Below are 17,258 nucleotides of genomic sequence, written 5' to 3' on the forward strand. Positions count from 1 at the left end.
AAAAAAAAAAAAAAAGAAAATCAAAGAACTGATTCCATTTAACGCCTACTCCTCAAACTCAAACCCGATTCTTGATATATGGAAATATTTTTTACTTTCTAAGTCTTTATTTTTATAATAAATTCCTACTTTCTTGTCTGCCTAGTCCTCCACCCTAATTCCCTATTGAAACTGTTGTACTCTTGCATGGCTAACCCTTGGGAAAAGGCAGATCTCAGGGGATGTGTGAAGTTGCTTTAGACTATGAACCCATATGGGATCCCAAAAGTAAATCCAGAAGGTCCACAGGGGGCAGCTGTCAGTCCAATGGGTCGAAATTGATCTTTAAGTAGGTATATCAAAAGGTTGGATCTTTTATTTTCTAGGGTATCATTGTAACGGACCTAACTTATATGCCCAAAAAGTGAGGTAGCTTCATGGTTTAAAATATCTCCGATTCCAATACCGATACGATACCCTCCGATACGTATCTTAAATTTAGCCAACCGATACGATACACACCGATACGATACATGGAATTTTTAAAATCCTTTCATATCAATATATATCCCACGATACATATCGATATGCATCTATACACCACCGATACACATCGATACGATACGATATGCACATATGACTTTATGAAAAATATAAAATCAAGGTGAAATGTACATTTTGGTATGTATCGGTACGTATCAGTGAGTATCGGTGTATATCGATCGGTAGGTATCGGTGAGTATCAGTATGTATCGATCGGTATGTATAGATGAGTATCGGTACGTATCGGTGAGTATCAGTATGTACCGATATAGTGTGTTACGGTCATATAATGGCCAAGATGGATAATTTTTCAAAAAAACACGATTTTTTAAGAGGTTTTTGTTCCAAAGTTACTACCGGCCATATTTCTCTCTAATTAAAGTGGAAATCAAGGTTGGGAATAAGGATTTTACATTAATGGGACAACTACAAACCTTTTTTAGTGCGATACCCTCAATTTAGTGTTTATGCATAATACATGTTATCAATAGTTTTTTTTAACAAATTCTTTATGCAAAAGTGTTTAAGAAAATGTTTCCTATCCATTTATGTATGTATCTTTAGTGTATCTTAGCGTATCTCCGATACGATACAATACCCTCCGATACGTATCTTAATTTTGGCCGACCAATACGGCAACCGATACCAATACTTTAATCCTTGGGTAGGTTGAAGTTATTACACGAGATTAGTAGTTAAGTGTTTGAGTTAGATTAGGATACTCGTTAACAAGTATAGAGTTTTGTTTTGAGTCTATTTAATTTATTCAACGTGTGAAACTAGACATAAGTTGGATAACAGAATTGCATCGATTTCAAGAGTTATTGATCTGTTGAGCTTTGCAAACATAAAGGAGGGCTCTTCTTTCTTCTTCTTCCTCTAGTTCTTATCTTCTCTGCGATTAGGTGATCACCCCATTATTTCTTCACCTTATTCTTCTTCTCTAGATTTTCTCATACTCTCTCTTCTCCTGTTCTTCAATCAACTTCAATATTTCTTTTTGGATCCTGCTGCATATTATTTTTGAATCAAATCTCAGAATCAAAATCCTATCTGAACTGCTTCTTAGATTTGATCATCAGAATTGTTTTCATAATTCTTGCTTCCAGGTTAAATCTTAAGCAGAGCCAGGGAATTATCTACTTCTGATTTTCAAGAATTTTATATCAATTGATAGATCTATCAGTCCCTTACACTCGACCAGATTTTGGTTCAGATCTGACTGTAAGATTGTGAAATATTTTAACTCTCCTATCAGCTAACAGTTCTATCCCTGCTCTAAGACTCTAATGATTCCAAATCGATCGTAACTACAAGCCTACAATCGTAGTTTTGGTTACTATATCCTTTCCTAGAACCCTCAACTGCATTAGCATGGCTAGCTGGGGAAACTTCTTTAATTCCTCCTAAGCATATTCATTAAAAAAAAAATTCTTTATTGTTTGAAATTGCTTGGAAACCCAACTGTTCTACACCAAGGTTTGTCCCCCACCCATATTTAATAGTGATTTTATAAAGAAAAGAAGGAAGAATATTCATGAAGCAAAGGTCCACGAGCTCCACGTACATCAAGGGATCAAGGCAAAAGAAATAAAACAGTACATCTCACAAATGTTGGTTCTTCCATTTGATGATTTCTCTTGGGGAAAACTACAAAGAAATATTCAGTTCAACAGGATGATCCTTACAGTTCCAACTATGTATTCTGGACAGCCACGAAAATATAATGTGTGCATTAAAGTAAATAACTGGAAAGGTCAGGACCATCCAAATAATCATCCGGTCAGTTTTTGGTTCAGCGGATCTTCCAGATGAAACTCAAGGAACTGACCCCCACCCCTTTCTCATGTTTTCTGATGCATGCAGATCCAAAGCAATTCTTAATTATCTTATAGTTTGCCTGGCAATCGGGAACACCAAGCATAAGGGACGTCTTTTACCTCTGGTTTAAGATCCCGATGGACCACGCCCTGGAGATGGCAAAATGCAACAACATTTAATATCTGTACCATAACAGCCCTTGCATCATCTTCAGAGTACTTCCCACCCCTATAAAAGTAGCAAAGTACTTCTCAGAAGCTGCAAACTACTAATCAACCAAATTGGTTGTCATTCTACACATTCACGTTATAAAGCCAAAGTGGAAGAACAATATTGAGAACTTCATAGTCTTAAGGTACAAGTAATACCTCGAAAGTATCCTGTCTAAGAGCTCCCCTCCTTCACATAACCTGAAATATGCATAAAGAAATCTACAAAGTTAAAAAACAAGCAATAAGAATATCCAGCTGATAGAAATTTTGTACTTGCCAAGTAGAGCAAATAAACCATATACTTCCCATGCAAACATTAAGAGCCAGCAGGCTCCAACTTGTAAGAGAAGAACCATAATTCTCCACTGGAATCTTGAAGAACAACCAGTTTTTTATCAAGTCCAATAATGACTAGAAAGGTTTTAAATTTTCATTATCTTGGCGCTCGTCAGTATATGTCAACAAGTAAATATGGTAGAGCTCATGCAAATAAAGAAACTAGGGAAAGGGCTGGGCACACCACTAGGGTTCCCAGCATGTGTCATCCTCTCTCCTTCACCATTGGAAAAGATCCCCCTGCCCTCCTGTGTCCAGCCCTGATATTGGTGTATGCCACCAGCTTTCGCCTCTCCCAAGAAAATATTACCAAGTGTCAAATTTTTAAGGCAACTTTTGCGATGATAGAACAAGCATGAATACATGCATAAGAACAATCATGTGGGCCAAACAACAATCTGGAAATCTTATTGATGAATGATATTGCAATTTGCAACACTAAGGTAAGGTTCAGTTTACAGACAAATGTGGGCCTACATCCACAATAATAGGATAACACATCTCTTTGAAACAAAATGTTACAATAAAGCAGTATATGAAAATTGATTGTTGACAGCTCCTCCACTTCTCCTTTTTTTTTTTTAAAACATATAAAACGATAAAAAAATTGCAGTAAACAATGAATATCAGAAAATTTATACCATAGCACAATGTTGTCATTTTACAATTCTCATTTTCTCCCACCATCTATTGTGCTTTTGTGCATGCACTTTTCATAATTTATACAACCTAAACAAAAGAATTAAGAGCAATGGAAATTTTGAGTAACATAAATATAATAGGACAGACCTATATAGCCATATAGGTCAAACATAAAATTTCAAACCAGATCAAGTAGCTTGGTCAAGTTCATTTTAATCTATTTTTCTGTAACCGTATAAGGCTTAATCATTTTTTCTATCTAAAGAGAATTAAATGGTGGGTGGTGGGGGGTGGTGGGATTCTGATATTTGAGGGGACACATGTTTTTATATTTACCAAAACATGAATTAATTGGAAGATTGATATTCAAATGGTTCGATTAAGGCATTGCCAAAAAAGAAAAATGGAAAAAAGAAAGTTTGACCAAAGATTTTGATACTGAGTGCTAACCTAATGCAAGACTCCTTTATGCAGGCCTGGGAGTTGGGATTGGTAGTACAAAAGCATTGTTATCTCCAGCAGAAGAAAAATTATTGCTCCAGATCCCTAGTTATGGATGACACAGTTAAAGCAAAACTGGTTCCATCATGGGCCAGATGGTACAACTGGCCATGAATTCTTTCGTGCCAGAACAGTATCTATTTTTTTAAAACTTGAAAAAAAAAAAATTCCATCAAGAGCATAAGGTGGGTGTGGAGCTCCCAAATTTATCATAATGAGATTTTCTTTTTTATTTGTTAGTAATTCAAATTTTAATTTCAGCTCCAGAGATTTTAAAAGTCATGTTTCAAGAATAATCACCGAAAAACCATGTAATCCATGCCTATGAGATTAAATTGGAATAGCACCACAAAGTTCTAAACTTACTCCATTACTATATAGACGTTGTCATGATCTTCACATGCATCATAAAACTGCACTAGATTGCCATGCCCAGTCAAAGCTCTCAAGATTTTCACCTCCCGTCTCACATCCTCAATAGCAATGGCAGTAGTCATCTGCCGACATAGAATCATATTGATATTATCAAATAAGAGACATGGAACGGAATCCAGTAACATGCAATGCTGAGCATACATCAATACATCCCCATAAAGCAAGCAGAGACGTTTATTGATTCCTGACTGGTTTCAGGTCAATCACATTGATCATTGAAAGAATAGACTATAAATATTACAACTTATTCAGTAACAGAAATAACGAATAACATATTAAAAACTTTGTATTCGGGTTCTCCATAAATTATTACTCCCTTCCAGTGGTTTAATTAATTTAGACCTAAGTGGTTTTCATCCTGAATTGGGCAAGTGTTTCAATTGTTGGTTGGACCAAGCTGCCCCTCTATATAGAGTCATAATTAGTCCAAGGACCCTGGTGCCACACATCAAAATCATTCATTCCCAAGGTCCAAACCGGTGATCCATGTTCTATACCTCCATCAAAAGTATCCTTCACTAATTTCACAATTTTGGAATCTCAATACGTTGTGCTCTCTTGAGACCGAAAATCCAATGTGTAATTGAGTATATTCTTAAAGGAGGTGGTCAAGAGAGTGCACGCAGCAGTTTTAAAAATTGGTAGGAAACAATTCAATTAAAATAATCTCAGCAGTTTTCCTTCCACCCTCTATTCACGACAGATCTCCCCAAATATATACACTCCTATTTCTTCTCTACCACTTAACTGTTTCCAATTTTGCATTTAGAAATTAATGTGTACCTCATTCCATAAATACTTTTACCATTTGAACCATTATAAAAAGGGTGTACCAAGTGCATGAGGCTCCTACCGCTGCGGAGTCTAGGGAGGGTCATAATGCAGGCAGCCCTACCCCATCTTTGCGGAGAGGCTGTTACCAAACTCAAACCCGAGACCACTAGGTCGTAATGGAGCAACCTTACCGTTGCGCCAAGGTCCACCATCGACCCCTGAAACCAGTAAGAAATCTCAAAATTCAAAGATTTAATTAGAATTTAAAGCCTTGAATCATATCGCAAATTCTACAAACAGAAATAGGTTTAACACTATCTCAGCTATAATCAATAGTTATGTCAGCTTTGCCAAATGGCCAGAGTCATCAAGGAAGTCTCATTAATACTAAGTTCTCTCAGTGAACCACCAGTTCCTCAAAAGTCTAAACTACGCAGATCCATTGGAAATTATAAGTGATTCCATCACCTGGCAAGAGAACCAAGGAGCAATAATCACTTTAACTTTTAACGCTTCAAGCGAGAATGAATGAACAATAGAAAGTTACACTTCCAGGAGAAAGGAATTGGTCCTCGTCACTTCAAAAAGTACTTTTTATTCTTTCATCAGAGAAGCATATATCAGATTCAAAAGATCTTCGAGCTTGAAAGATTAAGTATGAATAAATTGGCGTCATTAAAAATATTCTCAGGATTAACCAGTCACTCAATTGAAGCAAATCAATATTCTGATCTATTACCAACTGATTCATAAAGAGAGATTACGTACCTTGTCTTTGGGGATTACCTTAACGGCAATCTGTTGGCCCTTGAGCTCGCCTTTCTTGAACTTAGCAGCGCAAGTATAACCAAAATGCCCACGCCCAACCTCATCCCCGAGCTCATACTTACTGGCAAAGTGCTTGGAGAATCCAAAGGTCTTAACAAGTCCGGCAACGGCCTCCGACTCACTCCCTTCAGGAATGGAGTGCTCGTTCGGTTTCACCGACCCATGACGCCGTGCCAACACCATCCGTATGTGCTTGGCAGGTGACGGAGGCGGGAAGGGACGCTTGAAGAACCTACTTGGTGTAGATTTTGAGCTCGGATTTGCAGGAGATTTCTTCGAGAAAAAGTAATGAGCGGGGCTTGGACTGTAAAAAGGGAAGAAAGGAGACTTCTTTACGGCTTCCAGATCCTCTTTCTGCTGTTGTTGTTGCTGCTGCTGCTGCTGCTGCTGCTGGGGTGGTGATTGTTGATGTTGTTGACGATTCTCAGTTCCTCCATTAACTGTATCAGTCGGAGGAGAAGTCTTGGGAGGGTCTCCATGGACAATCTCTTTCTCTCTACATGCATAAGGATTGGGTTTTGAAGCGGGTTTGGAACTGCAGAGACCCATTGATCACTCAAAGCTCAGTCCAAAACCAAATTCACCACATTCTACCACAACTGCAACTACATCACTCCCACCCATACAACTCCCTCATCTCCATTTCCCTCTCTCTCTCTCTCCCAATCTCCCCCCTTGTTCCTCTGCTTCAAAACCCTAGCAAAAACAAGGAGAAAGGGAAGAAGAGAGAGTTTTGATGGTAACAAGAAAACTGATGGAAGAAACAGAGAAGAAACGACAGTGCTTTTCGCTTTACTGATACAGTGGTTCTACATCAACGGAGATTATTTATCTTGTACAACGTTCGTCCACGTGGTGTTCATCTAACCCGTTCTCGGCTTTTCCCCTTATCTTATTCAAATAAATTTCGTTGATTAAACTTTAAATATATAATTAATTATTAAAAAATTAGGTATGCCGCCGGTATAACTATATCTATCTCTCTCCTCTTTCTCCTGAAAAGTCCTTTATACCCTTCTCACCCGTCCCAGCGGTTCTACCGCTAACTTCAGCAAAACCGGCGCGAAAGAATTTAATACGCTCCGTCACAATAAACGGCGAACATGCATGTGCACTAAATCCTGGTGAGGAGGCCGGGATTTTAGGGACTCATACTAGCGCCGCTAGCTCCACGCGCGCGTAGAAATTACTAGCGATCTCTATCGTTCATCACGTCGGGGCCCAACGTATGGGTTCATCCTAGCCGTGCGTGAGACCGCGCAATTGGGCGAGAATTAATCTCTTTTTGGCTTTTGTTCTCTGCTGTGAGTGAAGAAAGCATATGCAATTATGAAGGCAAACATAATAGATTCGGGGTTGGTAGTATAATAATGATTATTGATTAATTAATCCCTTAATTAATTTGCATGGAAGGTGGAACCTGGGTGTTCGCAACTTCGCCTATCGTTAAACAAGAGAAGATCTAAAAGATTAAAAAAATGGAAAATAAGTGAGAGCAATGAACCTACACGTAAGTGAATATATGTGTACGATCCTCATCCATGGATATGATATCTAAGAGAAAATAGATGATATATTCACGGATCAGGGATGTTCACATAAGTAAAAATTCACCGGACTCAAAAGGAAGTACTCCCAAGGAACGAAGTTAGCCACGGGGTGGGGGTTTAGTTCATAGTATCGGAGGTATCGGATACAGTATTGGTCATGGCTGATATTGATACATATTGGCCAATTGAATCGGCCAAAATTTCAAGAAAGTCCACCTATATAGTAGATACTATTGATTATATTGATTTCATATTGGTATCGATCATAGTCAGATTGGCCGATGATCTGATACCAATACTTAAACCCAAAACTGATACCTAAAAATCTAGGCATGGAGCAATTCATGCTGACCATTATCCTAAAAAATCTAATCTATATTTTATGGGAAAATACTAGGTATGTTATCGATATATTCAGATCTCTGTCTATCTCTCTCATCCTTCCCTTGGGAAAAGTTTCCTTTGCCCCTTTTATCCCAACGCTCCCGTTGGTTGATCCGCTAGCTCCAACAAAGTTGGAGGCATGCCTCACCTCCTCTCATATTTTAGATACTATATTACATATTTTAGTTGAAAAATTATATATATATACATGCCTTAAGAATATGTGAACTTGGGTTGAGCATCTAGCTTAGTGGCAGACATTTAGAAAATTAGATCTGGTGTAAGTTAGGAAAAGCTGACATTTTGACCTTTTTACCCTCATTTTCTTATAATGAAGTAATATTTTCTATGAGAGAGCGTAGATCATACGTGTGTATGTGAATCAATGAGAATACATGACGAAGCATCCATAAGCGGTCATTTTCCATTTCGTGCCCACTTCCTGGCCCTTGTCTGGCCCCTTGTGGGTCCCTGATTGGCCTCCAATGGATGGTTATCTGCCCCAATGTGGGGCCAACACCAAAAGAAAAGAAGAAAAATGCCCAACTGTGGTTACTCCCTCCAGAAGAAAGCATGCAACATGCCTTACTCATATATGTGGACTGATCGCCGGTGGGTGGTAGTGGTACATCTGGTAAGACCTCGAATTGACTGAAGCAGGGAGGGAACCATGACCATTGGTATTGGCCTAAGCGGATGTCATGCTAATGCTCATTGATTGCAAGGGAAATTAAGGAAAGGGAAGATAAAGGCGATCAAATACATTTAAGTCAGTTTTGCCTTAATCTAATTAAATTGGATCAATTTATTTATTTATTTATTTTTTTGTAATCTCGAATATTATCCTAGCCTAGGAAAGCTTCTAGAATTTAATTGAAATAAGCATAAAAGAGAAAATATAGAGGGAGGGAGAGGGGGGGGACATACTCCGCCTTACCCCAACCTTGTAGAAACAATCTCTGGTTGTCATCATATTTAAACAATCCTAGACAAAATTAAAAATTACAATGAAAATTTGGCAAGTCAATTTTGTCTTCTCGAATGATACAACTAAGACCATTCGGAAGCATCTCATCCTAATAAAACGTGGTATTAAGGCTTTACAAGCTAAATTAGCCAAATATCAATTGCGCAATTTCTAAATTGGATCAATTACATGGATCTTTTTTCTTTATTTTCTTCCAATTAATTCTATTCAAAGTTATAATTATTATACATTAGTCTTAATTAAGCCTAAGCTATGCATGTCTTTCATCATCCATTCTCTTAGAGTTATTTTAGGCTATCCTTGGCTCTTTTGGTTTCTCTAATTTGAATCAATCACCTTTATATGTTCTTGCCAACTGAGTTGCCACCTTGGGATGCTCTAATCTATTCATTCCTTTTATTTGAAAACAAAAATTCGATCAAATAAATAAGAAGAAATTTTAGAAAGTACATAGTTACACATATTCAGTTCTAACCTTCTTAGCTAATTGGTGAGCCATAGACGCCATTCTTCGCTAATTGGATAGTGATGATTATCATTTCTAATATCATCACTTATCTAGCTGAACATCATCATTACAACTACATTAAATTTGTTTACATGTTGTTTCGCTTCTCTACCCAACAGTCAAATTCGTACATTATTGTTGTTCGTATAGTTATCTTATAAAATTTTTCTTTTAATTTTAAAGGAATATATCAATCATACAATACTCCTGACACACCTTCCACTTCATCCATCCCAATTCTAGTTCTTTGAATAACCTTAATCTTTTTCTCTCCTTCTTTATTTATGATTGAACCTAGATACTAAAAGTTGTTTCTTTGCAGTAACTCTCATCAAAGTCCAATGGCCCACTTTCAGTCCTATTATTACTAAAGTTACTGATCAAACACTATGTTTTTATTTTACTTATCTTAAAAACTTTTTATTTAAATGTTGATTTCCATAAATTCCTCTATGCTTTTGTTCAATCATCAAAACAATATCGTCAACAAAAATCTTAAAACAAAGGATCTGATCTTGAATATCTGTAGTTAGCTTATCAACAATTTAAGCAAATAAACATGGGTTTAAAATTAACCCTTGATGTAATCTAATTGTAATTTGAATTTCACAACCTTTTGGCTACACAAGCTTACCTTGGTCATCATTATGCAATTATACAACTATATTGATGTATTTAATCATTTTTCTTCTCTAACACATACCATTTTAACTCTTTATGGATCCTATCACAAGCTTTTCTAAATTGATGAAGACCATATAGAAGATCCTTCTTACATTCTTTAAATATTTTCATTAGTTTCCTAAGCAAATAAATAATTTCTATGGTTGATCTTCCTAATATAAATCATATTTATTTATCCAATATATATATATATTGACTCAGTTTTATTCCCTCTATAGTTATTATAGAGGGAAATAAATAAAACAAAAATAAAAACCTTTGAAATTATGATCTAAAATACAGGTGAAACTAACAACATTTAAAATCTGATTATATAATTTAAGGTAAGAAGAATGCTACTTCATCACGTGGCCATTGCACCAATACGAGGGCCAATGAAAGGGCATGCAGGGGCATTAATAGGGGGTGGGTATTTTATATTTCATAGGGGTGCATGGGGTTGCTTGACCCCTATGTGTCTGGCCACAGGGACCACACAATCATGTGGCATTCTTTTCCTTATAATTCTTATTACATTTTGATCCAAATTCTTTAACATAAATATTGATCTATATGAGACTCTAATTACTATAATGAGTAAAAATCTAAGGTAGTTGCATAAGTCATGATTACAAAAAATTTCATTTTCTTTAATTATAAAACCGATTTCACTTTCCTTTTCATTTTCTTTATAAAACTGATTTCACTTTCCTTCCCTTCACTTCCCTTCCCTTCCCTTCCCTTCCCTTCCCTTCCTTCTAAGATGACATTATCACTTTGTGCCGTAACCTCATGGGGTATTGAACCAGGTACTTGCTTCCAATTTTCCATAATCAATGGAACAGTACCTCTAAAATTTACCTAAACCACAGCCACAACCCAAATTTCAAAAGGTACTAAGATGGTTCCAAAGTAAAGAAAGATCCTTGTGGGTTCCTTTGAAATATGGAAGTACACCAATATTTGGACAAAACAAGAACAACAAACAACAATAGATGGATTCCCAATTGTGATTTATCACAATATAGACAACTCAATTGTATCCCACGTTGGGCTGTTCTCTACTGTTTTTTTGCTTCACTTTTGACCCAAATTATTTAAGGGTCCATATAGGAATGATTGGATCAACTTTCATGAGTCAAATGGGACTGCATTTATAAATCTACAATGGAGAGTAACTAAACCATTTGAAGAGGTAAACCTTAGTGTCTTATTGCTACAATACCAAACAACTTGGTCCCACACTCTCATAAACAACATCGTGTTCCAAATAGTTCTCTATGGAGTTTCAAGACCTGATGACCATCCAAAAGGTGGTGGGCTTTTGTAAATATCCCAAGGAAGTAAAGCAGCTCAAGAATCGTTTATTCCATCTCAAAAAAGCTTTCCAGTTTCTTTACCTCCACTTTGATCATTCACATTATGATTTATGAGTGGGTTCCCCACTACATTAATGAACTTATGAGATCTCTCTCTCTCTCTCTCTCTCTCTCTCTCTCTCTCTCTCTCTCTCTATGATTATTTCTTGATCACAAGACACCGAACACCGAATTTGACCACTATTACAAATGGGCATCTGTGAGCTTAATGAAGATGTTTTCTTTTATTGGAATGAAAAGGTGAAAATGATGCCTTACATGTGAAGCATAGGTCAGTAGCGTCAGAGAAAGATGAAGGTGAAACTCAACTACTTGAAAACAACTAGCACCAATAATAGAAGTGTTTAATACACACCCATTTGATGACATTAATTGGAAGATATACATGTGGGGGAGAGAAGGCTCATCAGATGCCATCATATATGCAACGGACGATGCGTTTGTGCATGTGTGATGTGTACAAAGAAGAAACTTAATTACTTGTGTTTTCAACCACCAATGCGTAAGGGTCTTACTCTAAGATAACTTGGATTTTAGAAATCATAACTGCACTCATACGTCAAAAACCTACGTATCCAAAAGCAAACAAGGACACCAAACGAGGGAGAGAGAAAATGATGTAGAATAGAATGGAAATCACTAACAAACAATCACACAATACAAAAGGATTTACGTGGTTTGACAAGATTGCATATGTATAATAGAATCGTTTAGTTTGACAAGATTACATCCACGGTGAAATGAGATTTACTTCACTATCAATGGAGGATAGTTATAATCACTCGTCACATCCCTCAAATTGATTACAGAGAAAGAACCTTCGCTATAAATTTATAGTGAAATTTTATACCAATAGTTTACCGAAATACCCGTATAGCTATAAAAATATTTCCATAGGCTGTGGGCCCTTCGGACTCTACGATTTCCTAACAGCCCAAAAATGCAAGTGAGGGAATATAGGACATTGTGCCCAACGAGAGAGAGAGAGAGAGAGAGAGAGAGAGAGAGAGAGAGAGAGAGAGAGAGAGAGAGAGAGTAAAATGATGCAAAATAGAATGAAAATTGCAAACAAACAATAACACAATGCAAAATAATTTATGTGGTTCGGCAAGATTGCTTAAGTCCACGGTGAATTGGGATCTACTTCTTCACTATCAATGGAAAAATAGGGTTACAGTCGCTCCTCACACCTCTCTTAGATTGATTAGAGAAAGAACCTGCTTTACAATTTTATAGTGAAATCCCATACAAATAGTTTACCAAAATATCTACATAGCCCTAAAAAAATTTCATAGGCTTTGGGTCCTTCGGGCTCTACACCTTCTTAACAGCCCTTTGGAACCAATCCACAAATGTAAGTGACGAAATACAAGATATCACATGCCAACAAGAGAGAAAGAGATGGAGGTTGGTTGCATTTATTTTGAATCCTGCAAATTGAAGGAATCACATCATGGTCTAGATACCCTTCATCACATTGCATTGATTAAAAGTAATGCAATAATAATCAAAGGAGCATCAAAGAGAAAAACAAAGCAAATTTAACTGAAAGTAGGCATGGGTAGGTATCAACCGTCCTATTCTGTGGAGTTAATTTTTGGTGTTAGGGTCATATTTCAGCACTTGGAAGGCAACGTAACTGGGGTTTCCTTTTGGAGAAGATAATGAGATCTCACGCTATTCCAACAATCCATTAATCTATATATTAAGAACTGAATGCTCCAAGTATTCTCATATGATTTGGTACATTCCAACCGTTAACATTATAAGCTCTTGGGGATTTATTCAAATATCATATTCAGTTGAGGTAAGGAACTACAAGCAACTACATGCATATGGGAAGAATGGCACTGGTCACTCTTGTCAAACCTACTGCCTGTTGAGCAACTTTGTGGTTAGGATTCTAATCCTCTCCAGCCGCCCTGGTTACGCCACCACATCTGACGGCTGGGAGGATACTAGGCATGCACCACAAAGGGTATCTCACGGCTGGAGAGGATTTGAATCCTTCTAATAAGCTTAATGTTCAGCTCTGAACTGATTGTTTAGAATTGCTTATTGGGTTTTCAGGTTTCAGTTTTTTCAAGGTCACAAAAAATTCTTTTCAGCAAAACCTGGGAAGACAGGTGAATATATTTATGAATTGGCCAAGTTTCATCATTGGGTGATAGTTAAATGGTCAATCGTCCGGGTCACTCCAGCTCTGATAATCATGTTCACAAATTAGACTCAATATAAGTTGCATTGGATTTATTTACACCTATGCTGTAAAGAGGATGGTCGAACTGGTGTTGAGTCATTTCCACTACATGAATGTGCATATTTTACCTACGGTTCTTAGTCCTCATCTAAGAAAGATAGGGGTTTTTGTGTCAACAGATACGACAGATGTCGACAAAGGACTGTGTTGTCAATGTGCAAATACGTGTAGGTGAGCCAACTCTTTCGGGTATTCTGTATTCATCATGTCTTTTGAGTTGACAATGATGGAATTGCATGTTTCCTTACCATACCAATTGGAAAGGAGGTGATTCACCAAGTATGTAGGTGGTGTCAATAGTTCGGTTTTGATTGATTTTGATTAAAATTTGAACCATCATACATAAGGAAAAAGATCCTCTCCAATGCATTTGGCACCCAACAGTAACCAACTGTTAGGAGGATTTGGGGGTGTGCGCACATGTATTGGGGTGCATGTCCGAGTCCTCCCAATCGTCAGATACTGCATTTGGCACCCAATGCGTTAGCGAGGAGCCAGAGAAACTGGACCAAATGCTGACCGGATTTTTCATCTTTGATTAAATTGTAACCCCCACTATATCCCCCACCCCCACCCCAAAAAGAAAAATTTTCCTTGATTATATATTGCCTCTTGCAAAGGCAAGTCCTCAGCTCCAAGGCACTTTCCATTTCAGAAAATAAGGTTATTATAACAAAAGTTAAGACTTTATCCTTGATTATTGTCTCTTCTGATAGTTTCTTCTCTCTGTAAAGAAGTTTATCCTTCTCCCATAAGCTACTTCAGCTTCAGAGTATAATCTCTTCTTGAACAAAAGGTTCTCTGCTCAACTATATTAAATCCATCTCGAGAGGGTAGGCTCAATTAGGAACCCAATCCCGAAAGCCCATCAAGGTTTAGTTCATCTTGAGGAAAATAATGTTCAATTAGGATTTCATCCTAAAGCTTATTAGGGGTGATCTGAATCTGAATGAAATCGCTCAATTAGGAATAATCCCTGAAGCTCATTCGGACTCAGAGGCCTCAAAGAAAGTGCTAACATGATAATTATCAACAATTTTTGTTATGAATTTATGTTTGTATGGATAAATATTGAGGTATATGATTTTTAGAACCAAATTCTAAGGAATGAAATCATGTTCAGATTTACACATCTCCAAATAGAATGGCATCTATCTCATGAATCTGTTGTTTATACAATCAGAAGGATCAAAGGTGCCACTAGCAACCCTTTGGATCCTAACCTAGGTCAAACCAGGTAATTATCAGGTCAAATTCTTTTGTGTTACTATAAGTCATATTTGGATGGAACGCAATCTCCATAGATGGGCTTCCAATTCTAGCTCCTTTGACAAAATTTGAAAAGCTATCTATTTTGACGTCAACTCCACACTTCAATGTCTCAATTAACCATCAACCGATTTTATCAAAAAAAAATAAAAATTAACCATCAACCGGTCTTGACACCCCAAGGAATAAGCTTACTGCTGTGTCCTGGGGTCTACCCCCTCTAGGGATGGTGAGAAGAGATATATTACATCTAGAGGGGCTATAAATGGAGATTCCATTCATTCTAGTCCAAAAGTTTCTATAAAAATAGGAAATGTCCTACCTTTGAATGCGGTTTGAATCATTGATTTACGAAATTAGAAGTAACCAGTTAGGTTTACGACGAAACCTAGAAATCAATAACTGATCCATTTGAGTACATCTTCCCCCCCTCCACCCCGCAAAAAAAAAAAAATAAATAAATAAAATGATGTTCCCCCTTCTTGTTGATGGCCCCTGCCCTGCATCTAGTTGTTTGTGCCCCCTCTTATTTCTGTGGTATATTTTTTTCTCCTTGGTAATGAATTTATTTAAAAAAAAAAAAAAAAAAAAAAAAAATCCTCTAGAGTCATCCCCAACCCAATTCTTTGAGTAGCATTTTGATTTATTTCCTTTGCTCAATGGTAGTCCATTAGATGCCGAGTCAGGCTAATCAGATCATGAATCGATGATAGCATCCCCCGTCCCACAAAAAATAATAATAATAATAATAATTATTATTATTATAAAATGAAAAAATAAAACAGCATTCTTGTGACACCATCACCAGGCATCCTCCACAACAAAATTTTCTTGATTGATTTCTTTCAAGCATGTCCAATGTACTGGACTCTAGGCATGGTTAGACACAAAAACACATCATCAAACTTTCCAAAGGCCACAAATATTTATCAACATGCCTGATGGTGATGCAATTGCAATGATAGTCTGTATGTTGTCAATCACCAATTCTTGGATTTATTACCATACCAACAGAAATGCAAAGCAACTTTTTTCTTGGTAAGTATATAATCCCCGGGATTTTAACATCAGGCATTCCTCCACATGACTTGGTGCAATATACATCTGATCATTTCAACATGAGAATTTCTGGAAACCCCCTCCCTCCCCACTCTCTCAACCCACTCACCCCCGCCCCCCACAAAATAAAAATCATAATTTCGGATAGAAACACAAAGTTCGGAATCCAGACACTGGATTAGTCAAAGTTGTCAATGCTTATTGGAGAAATTTCATCAGCCACCTTGAAGTTCCCCACTAATCGAGCAAAGAACACCATCTGTTGCTCTAGGGTGAAGATTATGTTCTCAGCCTGTGTATGACATTGATTAATTACTGCTTTTCCAACATCGACGCAGAGATCACAGAATCAAATATGGAATAGTATATACCTTGCGAAATCCATGTTGTTCTCCTTCATACTCAACGAGAGCAACAGGCACCCCTTTCTTCTTCAAGGCCAGATAAATTGTACGTGCTTGATCCGGTGGCACAACCTGGAATATAACAGACATGAAACAGTTACTATTTAGCTTATCAATGACCAGTGACATTATATTTCACTACAGAGTGCAGCAACTTACAAAATGCACCATTATGAATAAGAATTTTCCACATAGAACAAATGGTTTTCTATCCTCAAGCAACCTCAAAGTTGTGGGACAGGTGCCAGTTGACAGGCTTTAACAACACAAATGAGCTTTTTGGCAATACCGGAAGAAGATAACCAGTACTAATAACAGTGAACAAGAGAGGAGAGAGAACAAATACTGCCATAGGTATAGAGAACAGTCAATATCCCTATCGGCAGTCCCCCTTGTATATATACAAGTCAAGCACTAATAACAATACAGTCCTTGCTGAAGCAGAGAACTACTAGAAGCCTTGACCAACATACAGACTATAACAAACAGAAACATAATAGAAACAAACAACTAACTACTGCTTCTAACTACTGCTTCTAACAATACTCCAACTAATGACTAAATATTGACTACCGTAGAGACTGGCCAATAATACCAAAGTGGTATATTACAAACACATAACACTCCTCTCAAGCTGGAGCATATAAATCACCCTAAATCACCCATACCCAGCTTAGAACAGCTCTTCTGGAAGGCAGGACTAATTACAGACTTTATAAACAT

General features: G+C 37.1%; 2 protein-coding genes and 1 long non-coding RNA gene across 3 annotated transcripts in view; 1 reads left to right on the top strand and 2 right to left on the bottom strand.

Annotated features, from left to right (window-relative positions):
* LOC122073919 (CDPK-related kinase 5-like) overlaps positions 1-6,850 on the bottom strand; it is an 11,274-nt gene extending 4,424 nt beyond the window's left edge. The window contains exons 1-4 of the mRNA XM_042638635.1: positions 6,012-6,850; positions 4,401-4,531; positions 2,712-2,753; positions 2,463-2,571 (exon numbers count right to left, since the gene is read on the bottom strand). Of these exons, the coding sequence (XP_042494569.1) occupies positions 2,463-2,571; positions 2,712-2,753; positions 4,401-4,531; positions 6,012-6,620 (891 nt within the window). The 5' untranslated portion in view covers positions 6,621-6,850. The remainder of the gene's footprint in view (positions 1-2,462; positions 2,572-2,711; positions 2,754-4,400; positions 4,532-6,011) is intronic.
* A 6,440-nt stretch (positions 6,851-13,290) lies between these two features.
* Positions 13,291-14,498, top strand: LOC122073003. Its single transcript, XR_006138620.1, has 2 exons — positions 13,291-13,350; positions 13,923-14,498. It is a non-coding gene; the product is annotated as an uncharacterized LOC122073003 (long non-coding RNA).
* A 1,545-nt stretch (positions 14,499-16,043) lies between these two features.
* The window catches only part of LOC122073397, a 61,893-nt gene continuing 60,678 nt past the window's right edge, over positions 16,044-17,258 (bottom strand). Inside the window, exons 17-18 of the mRNA XM_042637982.1 lie at positions 16,503-16,607; positions 16,044-16,423 (exon numbers count right to left, since the gene is read on the bottom strand). Coding sequence (XP_042493916.1) covers positions 16,310-16,423; positions 16,503-16,607 — 219 coding nt within the window. The 3' untranslated portion in view covers positions 16,044-16,309. The remainder of the gene's footprint in view (positions 16,424-16,502; positions 16,608-17,258) is intronic.

Source organism: Macadamia integrifolia, chromosome 3, assembly GCF_013358625.1.
Source record: "Macadamia integrifolia cultivar HAES 741 chromosome 3, SCU_Mint_v3, whole genome shotgun sequence".
Lineage (NCBI taxonomy): Eukaryota > Viridiplantae > Streptophyta > Magnoliopsida > Proteales > Proteaceae > Macadamia > Macadamia integrifolia.